The sequence below is a fragment of the Podarcis cretensis genome (genome assembly GCF_951804945.1).
Source record: "Podarcis cretensis genome assembly, chromosome: 5".
NCBI lineage: Eukaryota > Metazoa > Chordata > Lepidosauria > Squamata > Lacertidae > Podarcis > Podarcis cretensis.
Genome location: NC_137174.1, coordinates 80,593,408 through 80,612,088, shown reverse-complemented (window position 1 = coordinate 80,612,088; position 18,681 = coordinate 80,593,408). Strand labels below are relative to the sequence as shown.

The 18,681-nt window shown below is 44.5% G+C and overlaps 1 protein-coding gene across 2 annotated transcripts in view; it reads right to left on the bottom strand.

The window, feature by feature from the left end:
* Window positions 1-18,681, bottom strand: part of KCNAB1 (potassium voltage-gated channel subfamily A regulatory beta subunit 1) — a 184,805-nt gene that overhangs the window by 31,046 nt on the left and 135,078 nt on the right. For both annotated transcript variants that reach the window (XM_079978149.1, XM_079978150.1), the window contains exons 4-6: window positions 12,545-12,624; window positions 11,646-11,690; window positions 11,023-11,067 (exon numbers count right to left, since the gene is read on the bottom strand). In XM_079978149.1, coding sequence (XP_079834275.1) covers window positions 11,023-11,067; window positions 11,646-11,690; window positions 12,545-12,624 — 170 coding nt within the window. The remainder of the gene's footprint in view (window positions 1-11,022; window positions 11,068-11,645; window positions 11,691-12,544; window positions 12,625-18,681) is intronic.

Sequence of the window (18,681 nt, the reverse complement as noted above, 5' to 3'; positions counted from 1 at the left end):
TGTCCGCCATTGGCAGCTCACTCTGCCCCCGGCTGCAGGGTGCACACACCGCTCGGTGCACCTGAGCGGCTATCCTGCGCCTGGGAGGGCACCCTCTGCGCCCCACCCCCCCTTGTTCTCCTGCAATGATTTTGCAAATTTTTTTGCAGATAAAATCGCTCAAGATTCGGGAAGAAGTAGACTCCACCGTGGGAGCAGGGCCGGGGCGGGAGAGTGCTAGAGTCCTGTCTGGTCAAGTTGTGTGGGATCAATTCCAATCTGTTACCTCCGAGGATGTGGACAGGCTGCTTGGACGAGTGAAGCCAACCACCTGTCTCCTGGATCCTTGCCCATCCTGGCTTATAAAAGCTAGCCGGGAAGGACTGGGCGATGGGCTTCGTGGGGTGGTGAATGCTTCCCTCCGTGAGGGAGCCTTCCCAGACCCGCTGAAAGAGGCGGTTATTAAACCGCTTCTTAAAAAACCATCTTTAGATGCGGCCACGATGGCCAATTATCGCCCAGTCTCAAACCTTCCATTCTTGGGCAAGGTGATTGAGCGAGTGGTTGCTGAACAACTCCAGGCACGCCTGGAAGAAGCGGACCATTTGGAACCCTTCCAGTCGGGATTCAGGCCTCATCATGGGACTGAAACTGCCTTGGTCGCACTGGTTGATGATCTCCGGCGGGCTAGGGACAAAGGTGAGAGCTGTTTCCTAGTTCTGCTGGATCTCTCAGCGGCGTTTGATACCATCGACCATAACATCCTTCTGGACCGTCTTGAGGGGCTGGGAGCTGGGGGCACTGTCATACAGTGGTTCCGCTCCTTCCTCCTGGGCCGTGTTCAGAAAGTGGTGGTGGGGGATGAGTGTTCAGACCCCTGGGCTCTCACTTGTGGGGTGCCTCAGGGTTCTGTCCTCTCCCCCATGCTTTTCAACATTTACATGCAGCCACTGGGAGAGATCATCAGGAGGTTTGGGCTTGGTGTTCATCAGTATGCAGATGATACCCAGCTCTACCTCTCTTTTAAATCAGAACCAGTGAAGGTGGTGAAGGTCCTGTGTGAGTGTCTGGAAGCGGTTGGAGGATGGATGGCGGCTAACAGATTGAGGTTGAATCCTGACAAGACAGAAGTACTGTTTTTGGGGGACAGGAGGCGGGCAGGTGTGGAGGATTCCCTGGTCCTGAATGGGATAACTGTGCCCCTGAAGGACCAGGTGCGCAGCCTGGGAGTCATTTTGGACTCACAGCTGTCCATGGAGGCACAGGTCAAATCTGTATCCAGGGCAGCTGTTTACCAGCTCCATCTGGTACGTAGGCTGAGACCCTATCTGCCTGCAGACTGTCTCGCCAGAGTGGTACATGCTCTGGTTATCTCCCGCTTGGACTACTGCAATGCGCTCTACGTGGGGCTACCTTTGAAGGTGACCCGGAAACTACAACTAATCCAGAATGCGGCAGCTAGACTGGTGACTGGGAGCGGCCGCCGAGACCATATAACACTGGTCTTGAAAGACCTACATTGGCTCCCAGTACGTTTCCCAGCACAATTCAAAGTCTTGGTGCTGACCTTTAAAGCCCTAAATGGCCTCGGTCCAGTATATCTGAAGGAGCGTCTCCTCCCCCATCGTTCTGCCCGGACACTGAGGTCCAGCTCCGAGGGCCTTCTGGCGGTTCCCTCACTCCGAGAGGCCAAGTTACAGGGAACCAGGCAGAGGGCCTTCTCGGTAGTGGCGCCCACCCTGTGGAATGCCCTCCCATCAGATGTCAAAGCGATAAACAACTACCTGACATTCAGAAGACATCTGAAGGCAGCCCTGTTCAGGGAAGTTTTTAATATGTGACATTTTAGTGTATTTTTCATCTTTGTTGGAAGCCGCCCAGAGTGGCTGGGGAAACCCAGCCAGATGGGCGGGGTACAAATAATAAATTATTATTATTATTATTATTGGGAGTGTGCCCACCCTGGGTAGTGCGGGCATACGCTCCACCGCTGACTGTGTGTCCTCCTTTCCCCAGACATGTCCTTCTATTTCAGGAGTAAAATTTGGGACACATTCTATTTATTTGCTTTGAATGACCATCATAGCATTGTCTTGTTTTGCTCTTCAAAATATGGCAACCCTACCTAAATGGCCTGGGTGTTTTGAAAGCTCAAACAGCAACACTCCCTATTTGTACAGAGCATATACGAGAAATAATGCCCAAGCAGTAGTAATCCAATAACAAAACATTTATACCAAGATACAGCCGAACACCAGTTTAGTCTCTCTGAGTGTGTGTGTTTGTTTGTTTGCGTGTGTGTGTGTGTGTTCTCGCACACATAAAACCAACCAAAAACCTCTTGGTTCAATTAGAAAGCCCGTTTTCAACTTCCTTTTAAAAAAGCCTTTTCAAACTGTTGCAGGAATTTATGTACAGGTTGGTGGGCGGGGGGGGGGGTTGCCCCTCTAGCAGATATCATGCACATGCAGCCCACTACCAAAATCAGCAGAATCACTTTTGTGACTTTTGTGATTTGTCCCCACAAAACACTTTATCACAGTTTCTTCCTATTTGAAAGGGCCTTTGCTGCACGATACCAAATGTAACAATTCACTGATAAATGTATCTATGTACCGGCTCACTGGGAAAACTTCAGAAATTCATATAGACATGTGAGCTCAGCTACTCAGCAGCCCCTCTGCCTGAGTGATAATCCCTGGCCTCCTGATTCCTGAGTGCCAGACAGGTAGCCATTCAATAAATAAAAAAACCCAGATGAAGACAAAAGGGTGTGATTAACTTGGCTGGGAAACAGGGAACTGTAAAGATCTCTTTTGTTACACTTGATGGGTGTTTGGTGGAGGGCAAGGAGAACCATAGGGCAGCATCCAGAATGCTCAGATTACTGCCACCAGACCTCCCTTTCATGATGTAACCATGATGTATTAGTGATGTAGTTTGGGGGGGGGATGTAACATGGGGATTAGCAGCTAATAAAAGTTTGGGTTCTCTTTTATTCGGGGCTTGCGTCTTGTTCCACCTTGTGGCAGGTGGGCGTCCTATCGCGACAGTCTTCAATAAAGACCAAGCCTACTGGCTGCTGTTTTGCTCTAGTATTCCTGGCTGGTGTCCTTGTTTTTTGTCCAAGGGAGCCCTCGGATTTCTCCGTTAACAAAACAGAAATCTGAAGTCAAATAACTCCAATTTGTGGCGCAGCTCCCTGCAATACCAAAAATTCTCTTTCTGTGTTATTTTTTTTTTTAAAAAAAGAACAACAAGAAGTTTCAGTGTTGCTTTCCTTCTCCTTCAACTCTACTGTCTGTAATAAGAGCCTGAGTGTTGGCACTAAGATACAGAGGGGTTTCTGAGCTCACGCACTCCCAGTTTCGGACGTCCGTGGAAAGTTATATTGCAGCTAAAATTGGCAACTGGCAAGCAGCCAGACATCCTTACTTAACAGGAAGGAGTTCAAAGAAGTTCGGCATGTAGGCTACATTCAAAGCCTGCATTTTAGCTTAATTCACCAGAAGGAAATCTTCATGCTAATTATCTAGGATTAGATTCCTATGTATCAAAGAGACCATTTCCTCCCCTACGTAGCTAGGACATGCTACGAAAGGAGCTGGATTCTGATTAAACTTTCATCTGAGCAGCAGGAAAGAAGGCAATGACTACCTGCCCCCAGTTCCTGAAATGGCCATTTTAAAAGTGCAAAAATGTTTTTTTTTGGCTTCATCAGCATGCTTTTGATTTTGTGTGTGTGTTTTGTGTTCATTTTCTTCCTGAGCCTGCATGCTGCAGCTGGAAGTTCATAGAATAGAATCATAGAATCATAGAGTTGGAAGAGACCACAAGGGCCATTGAGTCCAACCCCCTGCCAAGCAGGAAACACCATCAGAGCACTCCTGACATATGGTTGTCAAGCCTCTGCTTAAAGACCTCCAAAGAAGGAGACTCCACCACACTCCTTGGCAGCCAATTCCACTGTCGAACAGCTCTTACTGTCAGGAAGTTCTTCCTAATGTTTAGGTGGAATCTTCTTTCTTGTAGTTTGGTTCCATTGCTCCGTGTCCGCTTCTCTGGAGCAGCAGAAAACAACCTTTCTCCCTCCTCTATGTGACATCCTTTTATATATTTGAACATGGCTATCATATCACCCCTTAACCTCCTCTTCTCCAGGCTAAACATGCCCAGCTCCCTTAGCCGTTCCTCATAAGGCATCGTTTCCAGGCCTTTGACCATTTTGGTTGCCCTCCTCTGGACACGTTCCAGTTTGTCAGTGTCCTTCTTGAACTGTGGTGCCCAGAACTGGACACAGTACTCCAGGTGAGGTCTGACCAGAGCAGAATACAGTGGCACTATTACTTCCCTTGATCTAGATGCTATACTCCTATTGATGCAGCCCAGAATTGCATTGGCTTTTTTAGCTGCCGCATCACACTGTTGGCTCATGTCAAGTTTGTGGTCAACCAAGACTCCTAGATCCTTTTCACATGTACTGCTCTCAAGCCAGGTGTCACCCATCTTGTATTTGTGCCTCTCATTTTTTTTGCCCAAGTGCAATACTTTACATTTCTCCCTGTTAAAATTAATCTTGTTTGTTTTGGCCCAGTTCTCTAATCTGTCAAGGTCGTTTTGAAGTGTGATCCTGTCCTCTGGGGTGTTAGCCACCCCTCCCAGTTTGGTGTCATCTGCAAATTTGATCAGGATACCCTTGAGTCCATCATCCAAGTCCTTGATAAAGATGTTGAATAAGACCGGGCCCAAGACAGAACCCTGTGGCACCCCACTAGTCACTCTTCTCCAGGATGAAGAGGAACCATTGATGAGCACCCTTTGGGTTCGGTTAGTCAGCCAGTTACAAATCCACTGAGTGGTAGCATAGTCAAGTCCGCATTTTACCAGCTTCTTTACAAGAATATCATGGGACACCTTGTCAAATGCCTTGCTGAAATCAAGGTAGGCTACATCCACTGCGTTCCCTTCATCTACCAGGCTTGTAATTCTGTCAAAAAACAAGATCAGGTTGACATGACTTATTTTTCAGAAATTTTTCAGAAATCCATGCTGACTATTGGTGATCACAGCATTCCTTTCTAGGTGCTCACAGACTGTTTGCTTAATGATCTTCTCCAGAATCTTCCCTGGTATTGATGTCAGACTGACTGGGCGGTAATTATTTGGGTCCTCTCTTTTCCCCTTTTTGAAAATAGGGACAACATTTGCCCTCCTCCAGTCTGCCGGGACTTCGCCTGTTCTCCAGGAATTCTCAAAGATGACTGCCAGTGGTTCTGAGATCACATCTGCCAGTTCTTTTAATACTCTTGGATGCAGTTCATCTGGCCCTGGAGACTTGAATACATCTAAACTAGCCAAGTATTCTTGTACTATCTCCTTAGTTATTCTGGGCTGTGTTTCCTCTGCTGAATCATTTGCTCCAAATTCTTCAGGTCGGGCATTGTTTTCTTTATCGGAGAAGACTGAGGCAAAGAAGGCATTGAGGAGTTCAACCCTTTCTGTGTCCCCTGTTTGCATTGCACCATCTTCTCCTCTGAGTGACCCCACTGTTTCTTTGTTCTTCCTTTTGCTACGAACATACCCATAAAAGCCTTTTTTGTTGCTTTTAACCTCTCTAGCAAGCCTGAGCTCATTCTGTGCTTTAGCTTTTCTGACTTTGTGTCTATACGTGCTGGCTATATGTTTGAATTCCTCTGTGGTGGTTTCCCCCCTTTTCCATTTTTTGTACACATCCTTTTTTAATCTTAACTCAGTTAAAAGTTCTTTAGATAGCCACTCTGGCTTCTTTAGGCACCTTCCATGTTTCCGTCTCATTGGTATTGCCTGAAGTTGTGCTTTTACTATCTCCCTCTTAACAAACTCCCAGCCATCATGAACTCCCTTTCCTTTTAGTATTACTGTCCATGGGATCTCACCCAGCACTTCCCTAAGTTTTATGAAGTCGGCTTTCTTAAAGTCAAGAAATTGAGTCCTAGTATGCTTGGCTGCTCCTTTCCGCTGTATAGTAAACTTCAGAAGAGCATGATCACTCGTGCCTAATGATCCTTCCACTTCTACCCCACTAACCAGGTCATCAACATTGGTTAGGACCAGATCTAAAATGGCTGTTCCTCTTGTTGCTTCTCCCACTTTCTGGACAACGAAGTTGTCTGCAAGGCCAGTGAGGAATCTGTTTGACCTTATGCTCTTGGCTGAGTTTGACATCCAACAAATATCCGGGTAATTGAAGTCCCCCATTACTACTATCTCCCTTCCTTTTGCATGCTTGGCCATCTGTTCCAGGAAGGCATCATCTATGTCCTCCATTTGGCTTGGGGATCTATAGTAAACTCCCACAATGAGGTCACTGTTATTCTTCTCTCCCTTAATTTTGACCCAAATGCTCTCACTTTGGCTTTGAGGTTCTAAATCTTGGATCTTTTCACAGGTATACACATCCCTGACATATAACGCCACTCCTCCTCATTTCTTGTCTGGTCTGTTTCTCTGAAATAGATTGTATCCCTCCATTATTACATTCCAGTCGTGGGACTTATCCCAGCAGGTTTCAGTGATGCCTATTATGTCATATTTAGTTTGCTGTACCAAGAGCTCAAGCTCATCTTGTTTATTTCTCATGCTTTGCGCATTAGTGTACAGACACTGAAGTCCATTAATCATTCCCCGTGTCTCTTATTTAAGGATTTTTTCCTCCCACCACTAGGTCTGCGTGCTGTTTGCTCCATTTGGTCTATGACATTTGGATGATCATCTTCATCAATTGATAGACTCCTACCTTCAGGAGCACTGTCTCCCTCCCCCACATTAGTCAGTTTAAAGCCCTCCTGATGAGGTTTCTGAGATTTTTGGCAAAAACATTCCTCCCAACTGTTGTGAGGTGCAGCCCATCGCTTGCCAGAAGTCCATCTTCAAGAAACTGCAGTCCGTGATCTAAGAATCCAAACCGTTCCTGTTTACACCATTTGCGAAGCCAGCTGTTCACTTCCACTATTTTTCTGTCTCTCCCTGGGCCACGTCGTTCAACTGGGAGGACAGATGAGATGACAATTTGTGCATTTAATTGCTTCAATTTCCTGCCCAGAGCTTCGTAGTCTCTTTTGATCTTCTGGAGGCTAATGCTTGCAGTGTCATTGGTTCCCACATGAACCAAGAGGAAGGGGTATTTGTCAGTGGGTTTTATGATTCCTTGCAGTCGTTCAGTTAGACAGGAACAACCTCGTTTGTGGTCTGCAATCTAAGAACTATGATTTGAATTTTTAGTTTCTGCTTCACCAGACACCTACAGACTTCAAGCACTAGAGGGAGGGGTGGTCCGTTGGCCTGTTCTTATGTTCTTAAATTATTTTTCTCATTGAAGGCAGAAAAATCCCACAAGCACTGCACCCCTCTCTGGCAGTAAAAAAAAATACAACAACAAAACATTAAATACGGTAACTAACTGTTTCCTTGCCTTTTATGACAGCTAAAATCAGTTTCCTCACTCTGTGTATCAGATGAAGTGTTTTTATTTTAAATGACTTTTAAAAAATAATAGTTAAAGCCTATTCAACTCTGAATAGTTTTGCCTACAGTTCAAAGGGTGGATTGGGCACAACAGTAGTAGTAGTAGTAGTAGTAGTAATAATAATGATAATAATAATAAAAAAAATATTTCTCCCCTACCCATCTGGCTGGATTTCCCCAGCCACTCTGGGCGGCTTCCAACAAAAGATTAAAAATACATTAAAACATCAGTCATTAAAAACTTCCCGAAACAGGGCTGCTTTCAGATGTCTTCTAAATGTCATATAGTTGTTTATTTTTTTGACATCTGATTGGAGGGCGTTCCAAGTAATTTTAGCCAGCAAAATTTGTACAGAGTTCCTGTGAACAGAGGGAAATAATTTTTTTTTCTTCCATTTAGGCCAACATGGGGAGAGAGAGAGAGAAGTGGTCACATTTTATTTTAAACAAGATGGTCCTTTTGACCTGGTCTTACTACAGGGAGTGATCTGAGCTTATGCCCCAGGGGGTCACAGGAAGATATTTTTAACTTTCTGACATTAAATAAAATGCTGCCATTTTTGGCAAGGGCTGAATATTATTTCCTCCTTACTGCTGAACATTATGCAGTATGCACACCTTTTTAGCTGAGTTTGGAGGAACGAATGGGATGCTATTTATATATATCTTTATTATGCCTGCAATCCTGCACCCGTTTAGATTGCTGAAATTGATTCAAATGGTCTGTTAAGCAGCCTAACTGTGCGGAGAATTGCAATTTCATGTATGTATGTATGTATGTATGTATACATGCATGTAATTTAAATCTTTCTAGGCTACCTCATAGGGAAAAGCCCTCTCAAGTTGGCTTACATGAAAAAAAGAAAAGGGGGAAATAACACAATTGCAATAAAACACCATCATGTTAAAACAGCAGTTAAAACATTTTATAAATGGCTTGGATGAAGGAATTGAGGGGATGCTCATCAAATTTGCAGATGACACCAAACTGGGAGGGGTAGCTAATGCTGCAGAAGGCAAAATCAGGATTCAAAATGACAGTAACAGATTGGAGAACTGGGTGCAAGCTAACAAAATGAATTTCAATAAGGACAAATGTAAGGTTCTGCACGTAGGCAGGAAGAACCAGATGCACAAATATAGGATGGGGGACATCTGGCTTACTAGCAGTACATGTGAAAAGGATCTAGGGGTCTTGGTGGACCACAAACTTAACACGAGTCAGCAGTGTGGTGCAGCAGCAAAAAAAAGCTAATGCTATTCTAGGCTGCATCCACAGAAGTATAGCGTCCAGATCAAGGGAAGTAATAGTACAATTCTATTCTGCCTTAGTCAGACCACACCTGGAATACTGTGTCCAATTCTGGGCACCACAATTTAAGAAGGATGTTGACAAGTTGGAGTGTGTGCAGAGGAGGGCAGCCAAGATGATCAAGGGTCTGGAAACTAAGCCTTGTGAGGAGCGCTTGAAGGAGCTGGGTATGTTTAGCCTGGAAACGAGGAGATTGAGAGGAGATATGATTGCCATCTTCAGATATCTTAAGGGCTGTCACATGGAGGAAGGAGCATGCTTGTTTTCTCCTGCTCTGGAGGGTAGGACTCAAACCAATGGCTTCAAGTTGCAAGAAAGGAGATTCCGACTAAATTGGAAAAACTTTCTGACAGTAGGAGCTGTTCAGCAGTGGAACAAACTCCCACGAGAGGAGGAGTTGGAGGTTTTTAAACAGAGGTTGGTTGGCCATCTGTCATGGATGCTTGAGCTGAGATTCCTGCATTGCAAGGGGTTGGGCTAGATGACCATTGGAGTCCCTTCCAACTCTAAGATTCTATGATTCTATGAAAAGTGTGCCACAATCAATATAAAATTAATTCAACAGCTAAAAAGAACAATTTAAAACTACCAGCTTAAAAACCAGCAGCAATATAGGCCATGAAAAAGTCCCACCTGGCGTACAAATTAAAAGCAAGCAAACAAACAAACAAAATAAACATGTTTTCAGGGTGCATTGAAATCCAGCAGTGATGGAGCCAAACATATGTATTTTGGGAGTCCCACAGATGCAACCACTGAAAAGGCCCTGTCTTTGGGGTCTGCCAATCTAGCAAGATCTTATAGGGCTCTGCAAGCAAGGCCTCTGAAGCTGACCTTAATGCCTGGGTAGGTTCATATGGATGCATGCTGTGCTTCAATAATGTTACCCATTTAGAATTCATAAAGGAAGAGGATGAGGATAAAACTAGAATTAGTTGGCTCTGCTTGTCATTGGCTCTGGCTCCCCTCCCAGATTTCTGCCCCACAAGCCTCAATGGGCACCAGCCACCCCTTAAGGCTGACAGGGGAAATATTATGAGGGGAAAGGGCCCTTCGAATACTCTTCAGTTTCACTATACTATTTGCCAATATCCAGGAATGTCAGCTTGGCCCTGTGAGTGTGGGTGCCTGGGGCTATGGGTGCCATGCACCTAAATTTGTGGGTGCACGGCCCTTTCATGGGGAATTTTGTGGGTGCTCAGGGGCCCAGGGAGTTGGCACCTATGCTAATATTGATTTGAGGCACACAGCAAGGCCTGGGGTCAGTTGCTCCCACTGCTCCCTAAATGGGGTCATTTGAAGGAGAGAATTGGTTGGCGATAAGAAAAGTTTAGTACTTCCCCCTTTTGCCTGCTGACCTTCCCTCATAAGTGTGCTAATTATCTTGACAAATGCTAGACCAGGGGTAGGCAAGGTTTACCTCGCCTGGGCCGGATCACTCCTGTGGAGATCACTCTATGGGCCAGATCATGCCTGCAAAGACACGATTTCCGGTGTCTGCGTCTGCGCAGATGCGATTTCTGGTGCCGCGGAAGTGAGTCCCCACTCTGTGCTGCGCCAGTTTAGTACAGCGTGAGGGGATTCGCTGAGTGGGCAGCTCAATTTGGGGGCGGCTTGGGGGCTGTTTAAACAACCCCCATGGGCCACTTGTGGCCCATGGGTTGCAGGTTGCCGACCCCTGTGCCAGACATTGGGGAACCTTCAGGTGTTGTTGGGCAAACATGGCCAGGGATGTTGGGAGCTGTAGTCCAAGCCGAACCACATCTGCAGGTCTCCAGAACTCAGTTCCGGTACCTCTCAGGTGGAAGCCATTACCATTCTAAGAGAACGAGGGAGGTCTTCATCGTGAGTTCTGGCCCCTCTTTTTCTAGAAAAATAGTACTGCCCAACTCTGATATAGCAAGTGGTACGAAGAAGCTAAGAAAGTGATGGGAAAATGCAGTTACAAGTGTGAGCTAGCACACTTGTGAATCAGAATGGATGCTCATTAAATAGCCAGTGGTTTCTAATTAGGATGAATGCTGAAGAAATGGTTAGTCTGAAAGCTACCTAGGATAACTCCCAACTCTGCTCTCAGGTTTAAAAATTGACGGCTCTTCAAAGAAAGCAAATTATCTTTTTTGGTTTCACCAACCTAAATGCATTTTGATAGTACAAAGCCATGCGGTACATTTTTTACTTTTAATAACAAATGTTTTCTACAACACAATGATTAAAAGGAAACTTACTTTCCTCCCCAGTAGAGTTTTGTTGTAATGACCAGACTTGACCTCCTAAACAAACAGAACACATAAAAATTTAAAAACAGGCCATTATTTCTTTTGCAACTGCATCCTTCCTAATACAGCCATGCCTGAAATTCATCCATAAAGATGAAAGGGAAACAGCAATAGCTCTTACATCATAAAAACTCTTCCATCAAAACTGTGCAGTTATAGAACAAGCTCTATACAGAAACTGACAGAATGTTGGCACTGTGACCCCCACACACAAAGGGTGTGTACACATTACTGCTTTACAGTGCAGCTAGGTCCTTATTTTTCTTAATTCAGATTTGGACTAGGCATTGCAGGAAATGTCCAGGACCCTTGAATTGCCTTTGCCCTAGTCATTCCCAGGCCGGCCGCTTCTTCCACATAACACCAACAAAGAGCAACTTGGAGGAGGTTAAGCAGCCTGAAAAGCAGAAGAATCTCAATACTAGCCTAGTGTTGGCATGTTTTGTGGGCAGGTTTGCCAAGCCTTTCTAAAGCAAAGGCCCAAGATTCAGAGTAGCTCTGTGAGTCCTGATTTAGTACTCCCAATTCTACCATTGCATACCAAGAATTGAATGCTTAAATATTTACATTACCTCCAGCCTTTCTTTTTTATTATGCTTCCCAAAATCACCTCGGCCCTGTAGGAGGAATAAAAAAACCCAGATGCACCATTCAGAAGAAATGTTTTTGGACATAACAGTATGGTACCACAATCGTTTATCGTTTTATGCTAACTGTTACAGGTCTATTTATTGCATCCAGTTGTTCATTCATTCACAATATCAGTGCTTGAGTTATTTGCACAATTTCATTGCAAGTCAGCATTGATGCTGCTTTGAAAGAATCCATCTGCTCCCCACTGTGTGTATAGGCACTTCTGAGCTTGAAGGATGACCAACAATAGCTAGTCTTGATGCTACTTGGTAGTTGACTTCTAAATCAGGAATATTGTTGGACTTCAACTCCCATCAGCCTCAGCTAGCATAGCCAGTGATCAGGGATGATGGGAGCTATCGACACATCACAGGAGGAACCAGCTTGGCTTAATTAGCTTTTGACACATGTTGATCACATGATTTAGAAGTGTCTAGTACACAGCTTCAATACACATGGGTCTGGCCTAATACACATGAGTCTAATACACAGGGTCTAGCTATGTTTTAGCACTCCTGAACTTAATTAAATTCTAGTACCCACTGTTTGCAGGTATTTAAGGGTGTCTAGCACCTACAACTCATAACAATATGTTATGTATGATGGAATAATTTATTTATTTTAAAAAATCCAGAACACAACTGAAATATTCAGCTGAGAAATTAGCACATCAACACACAGTAGAAATTAGTACCAGACAGCCATAGGGCCATTTTATCCTAATGCCCCTTGTTACTCATGCATGTTTGCTAAAGTCTTCTGTTCTGCCCACGTGCTGCAGCAGAGCTGCAAGTTAGTTTCTTTAACTGGAAGCAACAAAGTAAGCACAGATACTTACTTTCCAGCTGCATACACCTCTGCTGTGTCAAACAGGTTTACTCCACTCTCATACGCGATAGTCATTAGCTGTTCCGCAATCTTTGGGAAAGGGAGACATGACATTAGTCCTAGAGAACACGAAAGGTAGCATCACCATCTACTGCGCTGTGCTGCAGAAACTACCCATAATAGAGAGTGGGTTTGCATAGAGAAGGACCAAGGAACTTCACCCAAAGGAAACCCCAATTTTTAAACCATAGAGAATGGACCAGGGGTTTTGCAGCGCAGGAAAGAAAACTGCTGCTGCTTCTACTGCCATTTCCCATTTACTCAGTAGTGGCTGGTGTTCATTTGGACAGACAGAGCCAACTAGTTATGGTTCGTCCCCTCTTCCTTGCTGCTGAAGTCTACATGGGCCACACTGAGACTAAGGAGCAGGAAGCTGACAGGTAGAACTATGGTACCCCCTGGACTGGTTCCCAGTAAGAAGGTGGGAAGTGGGGGCTGGTGAGAGCAGACTGAAGTGGGTGGGGCAGCACCCCATTCACCCTAAGGAACCAGCCTTCGCTGCAATTGTCACCCCAAAAAAGTAAGAAAAATCAGTGCTGATTACAGAATTCAGGAATCTTTCACACAATGTGAGGCTCAGACACACGATCCTGAGATTAAGAGTCTCATGCTCTCCTTTGTGTTTGGAAGAAACAAAGTAAATTTGGCCTTTGCAACAAAGCAAAAATAGTATATATCCATATTTATTTCCACAGTTTCATGTTGGGCAGTCAAGTACACATTTGAAAAACCAAGCATTAGCAGGCACAGCAGTAATTACAGACGTCACAAATGGTTATGTTTTATTTTGCAAGCCTATTTAGGACCAGCTATGATGATGCCAGCTAGCATAGCTGAATCAGCGTTGCCATTATATGAAGTACAATGCTCAGGGGATTGAAGAAACTTGACCATTGCAATAATGATGATGAAATAGTTGGTCAGAAGGAAATTATGAAAACCAGGCTGCTTGTTTTATAGTTGCATCAAAACAGCGGAAAGGCAAACTTAAATGACCATTTAAAATGATTACAAATCTCTCCATTGCAGGTAAAAGGCAATTCTAAGGAATGTGCATAGTACATCCAATATTTTTGAAGCACTTCCCTAATAAGAGTTTTACTCTGGGACTGGTGCCATCTCTTCCCATTTTTACAATCAGGCCCCATCTGCAGTATCGTATCCAACAGTTATAGCTTCCCCCAAAGAAATCTGGGAAGTGTAGCAGAGCTACAATACTCAAAATTCCCTGGGAAAATGGAGAGGTTGTTACTCAGATAACTGAAGCTCAGTGAGGGGAATGTTGTTGTTTAGTTGTTTAGTCATGTCCGACTCTTTGTGACCCCATGGACCAGAGCACGCCAGGCACTCCTGTCTTCCACTGCCTCCCACAGTTTGGTCAAACTCATGCTGGTAGCTTCGAGAACACTGTCCAACCATCTTGTCCTCTGTCGTCCCCTTCTCCTTGTGCCCTCCATCTTTCCCAACCTCAGGGTCTTTTCCAGGGAGTCTTCTCTTCTCATGAGGTGGCCAAAGTACTGGAGCCTCAGCTTCAGGATCTGTCCTTCCAGTGAGCACTCAGGGCTGGTTTCCCTCAGAATGGATAGGTTTGATCTTCTTGCAGTCCACGGGACTCTCAAGAGTCTCCTCCAGCACCATAATTCAAAAGCATCAATTCTTCGGCGATCAGCCTTCTTTATGGTCCAGCTCTCACTTTCATACATCACTACTGGGAAAACCATAGCTTTAACTATACGGACCTTTGTTGGCAGGGTGATGTCTCTGCTTTTTAAGATGCTGTCTAGGTTTGTCACTGAGGGAAATAGGGGTGTCCAAACCACTCTCAGCACCCATAACAAACTACAGCTCCCAGGATTCTTTGGGGGAAGCCATGACAGTTTAAAGGAGTATGATACTGCTTTAAATGTAAGGTGCAGATAGGGGCCTAAAACTAGCCTGACCTACCAAGCCAAAATCAGCCTCTCTCTTGCTCACCGTAAGCAAGATAAACCCATGTGGTTGTTGCCTGAAGGCATGGCAGCAAAGCTCTCCCAAGCTGGGCTCAGAATCAAACTTAGGAATACTGGAAAGCCAGATCCAAAATGAAATGTGCCTTTTCAAAGTTCCAAACTTTCTTGCTCGCTTGGATCAAAAAAGAAGTCCTGGCTCCTCACCTGTCTCCAACATCTTCCAATCCCCCCATACGCAGCACCCACAGGTCCCAAACACATTCTCTGGTCCCTCGCCTCTTTGTTGGCAGTTCCACAGGTATGGTGACAATGGCAACCGAAGAGGCAAAATGGAAACTTTCTCCCACCCTATTCACTGTTGCTCAGACTGAGTGATGTTGTGATCAGGGTTTGGGGACTGGATCCAGCCAGCAGGACTGATTCTTATTTCCTCCCTTGATGGCTGGTTGGGACCAACCACCTGTCAGTTATCATAGAGCCATAGAATTGTAGAGTTGGATGGGTCCTTTAGTCCAACCCCCATGCAATGCCTGATGTCACCATGGCATGACCCAGAAAATCCAGAGTGGGGGAAATCGGGGTTCATTTCAAGGAAAGTAATGCAGGGAACCTCAAGGGCTCTCAATGCATTATTTTATTTCACAACGTTTGGCTAACTGGGCTGCAACTGGAATGGGGAATCCCAGGTCCATTTGCAGAGCTGGCTGTACCAGTAAGCAGGGTGAGTTAGTCCACCTCAGAGAGATCATTAGAGGAGCAGACAACGGACAACGGTCTGTTTTGTATTTATTATTCTTTCTTTATCATCATGACAACACCATGTTGATTTTCTGCTTCAGGTGCCAAGATTATTCTTGGGCTAAGTGTCTCTTAGGGATGTTTTCAGCTGAATCACAATCGCTTCAGTTATGTCTGCAGCTGATCTCCCAGAAGGCAAAGTTACAGAGAAAGCGCTCGTTATTTCTATTGCCAAACACGGCCTTCATTAACTTGGTGGCTTCTAAGTGTCTTGGACTACAACTCCCATCAGCCTCAGCCAGCTGGCTGGGGCTGATGGGAGTTGTAGTTCAAAACGTTTGAAGTCTATCAGGTTGGTGAAGGCTGGCTTCACTCTTAAAACTTAGACATAACAGCCTGCAGGTGACAAAGTGCTTGTAAAAGTCATTTGTGGCTGCCTAAGATTTTGGCACTTTATTTCACTCCCTGCAGCATTTCCTCCTGTCACACTGTTCCACTTACTGGATTAGTCCCGTAATCAGTCATTGTCTTTCCCCACTGCATATAACCTCTCTTATATGCAGCAAATAAAACAAGCCTTGGACAATTTGTGGAAGGAAAAGAAATATCTCCATGTAGCAGGGTTTTTTTCCTTGACATTCTCCTGCATTTAAATGTTCTTCAAATGGCACTTCTGTGTCACTATTGCTTCTTTGAAATAATTTAAAATATTGATCAGAAGAAAATAGCTTAACTATAGGAGATGACAGGGAAAACTCATTCTTAAATGTCTTTTTTTTTTACACCTCTAGTTAAGGCTTAAAATTGGGGTTGACAGGCATTTAGTGCATTGATTGGTCACATTAAATAAAATTGCATGTTGCCAAACGTCAATACAGGTGCCTTGTTTAAGGACTCTGAAGGAAAGTAATCTCCTCTTACGGGAACGTGCTACCATAATGCCCTTGGTGAAGCTTTCATTTTAGTCCATTACTGTGTTGGCATAACCAAAGAACTGCATCAGGGGAAACAGCCTCTCAGTCACCTGTGTTTCTGGCCTTTTACCTTATCTGCTGGGCTGGAATCACCAGGAAGTCTGCATTGTAATAATGATAAGAATAAAACTATCCGGCTGCAAAAGATTGTGTCTTTGATCTGCAGAGGCAAGTTCTCTTTAGAGTGGGTGCCGAAAGCTTGAGTTTGACAAATGTTATGGTTTAATTAGAACTTGCATGTTGGCACCAGGAATAGCCAGACCCATGTGTATGCTAGGGGTATTCAGAGGTGTGATGGACTCACTGATAAGACTCTGTAAAAATGCTAGTTAATTAGGTAAACTTCCTGGGTTGTGTGTTGGACATTGTCATCCTAGCCAAATCAGCAAGTGTTAATGAAGTCAGAAAGACTTCTTTGTGAGGTGACCTCCTGGGGTGGGGAGAAACAATTAGGGGGTTCAGAGCATCTAAATGTGAGGCATCTCCCTGTGTTAGAAAAGGAGAGCCTAGTCCTAGAAGCTATGGAGTGTGAGCCAGGAATGATGAAACCAGGAAGCAGAGAGGTTAAGCTGGGATGTTCCCTGCAGAGCAAGAGAGGTTGCAAAGAAGGGATGCTGATGCTCCTACTATGGAATAAGCTGGCGTGTTTTGGGGTGCTGCTGCTGCTAGCCCCTCTGTTGAAGGCTCTAGGTTGCATGTATATGTAAAAAACCATATGTCATAAAGACACTATAGCCTCAATTGTACCTAATTTTCCAAAAGAAACACAAACCCTGGGTGAGCTCCTGAAGTCCCACATACTGCTCAGCTGAGACTGGGGCAATTCATAACAGGTATAAATTAAAAGGATAAGCAGAACAATGGAAGCTCATCCCAAGTGTCCTGTAAAACCAGGAAACAGTTTATAAAATAGCATGGACTTAGTTCAGTAAATTAGCTCATAGGATGGAATCAATTCAATAATTTTTGTAAAGGTGTAAATTTAAATTTGGCAATAATAATAATAATAATAATAATAATAATAATGGCAGCTATATATCTCCAACGCTGTTGCTACAGATCCATTTAACTACACATTCCCCACTTCTTGTCACCATTATTAGAAATCATTGCGAGGGCTTCTCAGCGGCACAATTTATTTCACCAACACTTGCAGGCACAGTTTCTTTTCTCCATTGCTATGCAGTGCTCTGCCACTCTTCATTTTTGCAGCCGAGCAGTCTTATTTTGGAAAACAACAGAGGGCTATATACATGTGTCCCAAAGGAGACACTGAATAGTGGAGTGAACGCTCCAATGGACTGGAATATTCCCACTACGGGGAACATCTGCCAGAATTTTGCAGGGGTCTTCAAAGTGCTCTTGTAAGTTGCACAGTGTTGAAGCGCCAATGCTCTGATTTAAAAAGAGCCTATACATTCTATACATGTGTACTCAGAGGTCCTAGTATGTTCAGTGGGGCCTACTCCCCACTGTTAAGATTGCAACAACAATGGCAAGAATTGTGCTTAGAGCAAAAAATAAACGGCAGATTCCCCTATTCTAAATACGAATTATTTGTTTTGGTTGCTTTTCAGTCCAATACAAGTGAGTTCTGAAGCTGCACTGATTATTGAGTAGAGCAGTCAGGAGAGGCAGCTGTGTGTTGCTTTATTTCAATCACTTATCTAAGTGACCCTCAAAACACAGAACCCACCACCCAAATCTCCAAGGCACTTCTAAAGTCTTTGGGAAGCACTGTGTCTCTCAACAGGAGTTGAACCAGGGAGTAAAATCCAGAACATTTGGGAGAGCACAGACCTTGGCCCTTCCTTAATATTTGCCATGTTGCAATTAAATCCCCAGAAAACCCACCCAGCATTTTTTGGGGGGGAGTGCTCCCCAAAGAAGGAACTTACCCCTACTTGCCCCCAATTGTTGGACTCATTAATACACACTGTTATTTTTCTTTCAGAGATTTAAGAAGCCACCCAACTAGAAATATATAGTGGTACCTTGGATTACAGACGCTTCAGGTTACAGACGCTTCAGGTTACAGACTCCGCTAACCCAGAAGTAGTACCTCAGTTTAAGAACTTTACCTCAGGATGAGAACAGAAATTGTGCAGCCGCATCGGAAGGCCCCATTAGCTAAAGTGGTACCTCAGGTTAAGAACAGTTTCAGGTTAAGAATGCACCTCTGGAATGGATTAAGTTCTTAACCCAAGGTACCACTGTACTTTGCTCTTTCTGTACCCTGCCTGATGTCCGCCACCACTGCCAGCAAGGCCAGCGGTCCGGAATGATGGGAGAAACATCTGGAAGGCCACATATTCCCAATGCTTGCTTTAGTGATACACAGCTGGAATATTGATGGGGGCAAGCGCCTTTCATGTGTCTAGTATACCATTTTGAAATATTGTAGAAGCAGGGCCAGCGTAAGGGAT